General features: G+C 35.3%; 1 protein-coding gene across 3 annotated transcripts; it reads right to left on the bottom strand.

Annotated features, from left to right (window-relative positions):
* Positions 1-2,932, bottom strand: LOC136228932 (OPA3-like protein). 3 transcript variants are annotated; one of them, XM_066017433.1, is made up of 5 exons: positions 2,662-2,932; positions 1,247-1,381; positions 936-1,022; positions 670-860; positions 1-426 (listed from the first exon to the last, which is right to left on the bottom strand). In XM_066017433.1, the coding sequence occupies exons 1-4, from the start codon at positions 2,788-2,790 to the stop codon at positions 702-704; spliced, it is 510 nt and encodes a 169-aa protein (XP_065873505.1). In that variant the 5' UTR covers positions 2,791-2,932; the 3' UTR covers positions 1-426; positions 670-701. The 3 variants fall into 3 exon arrangements, with proteins under 3 accessions (XP_065873505.1, XP_065873504.1, XP_065873503.1); XM_066017432.1 differs by having other exon boundaries at positions 1-371; XM_066017431.1 differs by lacking the exon at positions 1-426 and having other exon boundaries at positions 619-860.
* Between the last annotated feature and the right edge of the window lie 692 nt (positions 2,933-3,624).

Raw genomic sequence — 3,624 nt, 5'->3', positions numbered from 1 at the left:
GACTATCTTTGTAGACAGGAAGTTAAATAACAATTACAATCGAAAATCTTTATTAGGAGAGCGTTGGGCGGTTTTGAGAAAGACATTCATTGGTAGAACTTTATGAGTGCATTGTGTTCTAAGTCTGGGGGACTGACGTGTCATCCAACTCTTTTAACTTGTATATGTGTAAGTTTACACATTCTGTTATTTGGTACGAGCTTTTCCACCTTTCTCCCACTTTGCCTTTGTCCACAAGCTGTTGGACAATATTATTGACCTCCTGCTGCAACATACCTGATAAACTGAATTCACTACTATGTCGAGCAAAGTCAAAACGCGAACATTTCTTCTTCAAGCTTCCGGTAATTTCTCGTGACTCTCAATCCGACCTGTTGGATCAAGTCATCACGAGTTAATTGCAGCCTCAATGCAGATGTTCTGAATCTGAAAGAAATATTTGACGAAGATGAATATTTGAGGAATAAAGTGCAATGGTAGCCTTTTCATGTAGTTTGGTTCAACTGTTACTGATATGGTTAGCTGTTTGCAGTTAGATATTAGGTGTTTTTTTTTTTCTAAAATAGCTATCAAGAACAGTTTCTCAATCCTAACTAAACATTTTATATCCAGTGAATGTCATCGAGGAAGGAAAATGATTCAATCCATATCTGCTAAGCTAGTTCTTACAATGTATCTTTATGATTGAATCCTTGCAAAGATCATGATGAATTTCCTTTTTCATCACCAAACACATGGGCATGCCTAAAGTTAAAGAGCCCGGAAAGCCCTCGTGCTTTGGCAAGTTGCTCAAGCTCTTCGATTTTCAGTTTAAGATGTTCGAGTTCCCTCGCTAGTTCTTCGTCTCTTTGCTTCATCTCCTGAAACACAATACAAAGGATTGCTAAGTGTTCACAAGAAGACAGATGCAAATCAAATCTTGTTTAAGCACATACTTGTAATACTTGTTTACGCATCTCCTCCTTTCTTGCTTCTGATCTCGAATTTCTTTGGACTTCGAAAATAACAGCTGCAGCAGCAACCTGAAGAGAACCGAGAACTATATAAGTTTACCAATTTATGAAATTCCATTTTACAAGAAGCTATCTACAGACCAGAAAACACAAATTTTCGTATGTTGGTACACATTCAAACACAGGAGAGAAATCCGTGCATTATTACAAGGCGTACGGAGATTGAATTACCAGAATCACTGAATTTGCTAGGCTATTTGAGACTGCTGATAAGAACAGGGAACGAGCAATACCGAAAATACAAAGAGTTCACCAAGAAGATCAGCAGCGGCTTGAACAGCCTTCTCCTCATTCAAAGGCCGGATTTCAACATTCGTAGCATGACCATATATGCGCCTTTGCAATGTTGTTGTGAATCTATGATTTGCCTAAAATACATTGAACAACTCATCAATTCTTAATTTGAAATAAGAAATAATAAGAGTAATTTACAAAAAATTGGAGACATGCAAATGAAGTTAGGCAATGTGTCTCTTCCTTGCTCCACCTTTCCTTCTTCTTCTTCTTGCGAGTGAACTGAGAAAATGTGGGAAAATTGTGCTGAGGGTCACTGAAGTTTTGGGTCTGGGGTCTGTTTCACAAAGGTAACTGAACTTTATTTTCGTATTGAGAAAAAATGAGGTTCAATTTGTCCGAGATTTATATAAGATCTATGATTGGGTCTTGACTATCAGTTCGAGCTTTTAGTTCAATCGGTTCCATGACATGGCATCAGAGCCTCTAGGACCAAACAGTTGAGGGTTCGAGTCCTGACAACCTCACTAATTTGTGGAATTAAAAACATATAGCCGGATGTGCCTGTATTGAGCAGGCTGCAAGCCCATGGGGCATTTGCGTGTGGAGGTGTGTCAGAGATTAATATAAGATCTGTTGTAAGGATTTAACGAAAGATAAATAAACGAGAAACGGAAACACAGATTTACGTGGTTCACAAACGTTATATTGGCTAGTCCAAGGGTAAAAGGAAAATAGCATTTATTAAGGAGACGGAAATCAGATTACAGATTAGAGTTTACATAAGAGAGTATTTACAGTGCTCAATCTATCCTAAACCGACTTGGACCTCGGGATGTCCCCATGATGTCGCTTCCAAGTAGAAAACCGAAAGCCAATACTAATCTCCAGTGAGACCCCTTTGCTTCCAGTCGTAGTGTGTAATACAAATTCAAGGCATTAGGACAAATCTCCAAGATCTATAATGTGCAGCTTGAGCTTTTAATTCAAACCATTGACATAATTAACCCGAACTTCAATGACTTTGAGGTGCATTTACCCGGACATCTAATCTATCACACATTTTCTGTTCAATTAGGAAGTTGATTAACACATCCCCAATTCTGCTCAATTTGATAACATAAGTCACAGAACAGAGCAACAGTGTTACACCATATCCTATCAGTTAATGAACAGAGAAAAAATGAACAAAAAATACGCTGATACTGAAATTCCTATGATTCAGCAGTGAATCACATAGAAGAAGATCAAATGCATAGTTGAAAAGAAGTAAAGAACACATCATTAGCAGTGATAACCTGATACCCAATATCATTATTACCCAAAAAAATAAAAACGAAATCAAAATCCAGTAAACAAAATCCGGTCCCATTACAAGATAAAAACCCAAGAAATTGAAAGGGAAAAAGCGAACCTGCGCAATATTGACAATGAATTGGCGAAATCTTGGGTGCAGCCCTGCTTCCTTCTTCAGACGATTGGCTATGGGTTTGCAGGCAGTTTTAAGAGCAAGTGTCCCTAGCTTCACCACCGGTAAAATCATACTACTCCTCTATCTCTCTCTTTAAGTTTCTGCAACTTCTATAGCTTTAGCTGAGAATGAACTTAACTTGTTCGATGTAATGACGAAGAGAAACCATGGTGAAAACTGAAGAATACTTATGAGATACCCAAAAAGGCCAAAATAGCCCATCATATGTATCGTTTCTTCTAGAATCTGAATAATGTTTAAAGTCAAGTAAAAAATTGGTAAAGTACATTAATGTGCCATTTGTTTAGGTAGGATAGGATAGGATAGAATAGAATGTAATAGAATAATTATTAATGGTAAAAGTATCATTAGATCCCTGATTTTTTTTATTTTATGGTTTATTAAGCTTTTAATTTTTTATTTGGATACTTTAAGCCTTTTATGATCAAAAAAGTAATTTTGAACATAAAATTTGGTTGACAGACTGTTATTCATTGCACCTACATTTGAAATTTTTATTTTTTTACTATTTGAATGCAGTTTTGGATGTGTAATGTGGCTATACGAAAACTGTAAACATCTTAATTTAAACTGTAAAAAATATTTTTTTAATAATTTCAAATACAGATGAAGTTAATAACGTATTTTTAACAGAACTAAATGTTCATAACTTACTAATTTGATCGCAAAGGGCTTAATGAGACAAAAAATAAATGATCAGGGGTTTAATGTGTCCAAATAAAAGATAAAGGGCTTAATGAACCAAAAAATGAAATATTAGGGATTTAATGATGTTTTTTGCCATAATTAATTTATAAGAATAAAATAAGATGCAACAAAATAGATAGTTTTAAAAATATTTATTTATATATTTGGTTGATGGAATACCTAGGTTTTGTATTTCAA

This window comes from Euphorbia lathyris, chromosome 5 (genome assembly GCF_963576675.1).
Source record: "Euphorbia lathyris chromosome 5, ddEupLath1.1, whole genome shotgun sequence".
Taxonomy (NCBI): Eukaryota; Viridiplantae; Streptophyta; class Magnoliopsida; order Malpighiales; family Euphorbiaceae; genus Euphorbia; species Euphorbia lathyris.
Note: the sequence above shows the minus strand (reverse complement) of the source record. Positions and strands in the feature narration are given on the sequence as shown.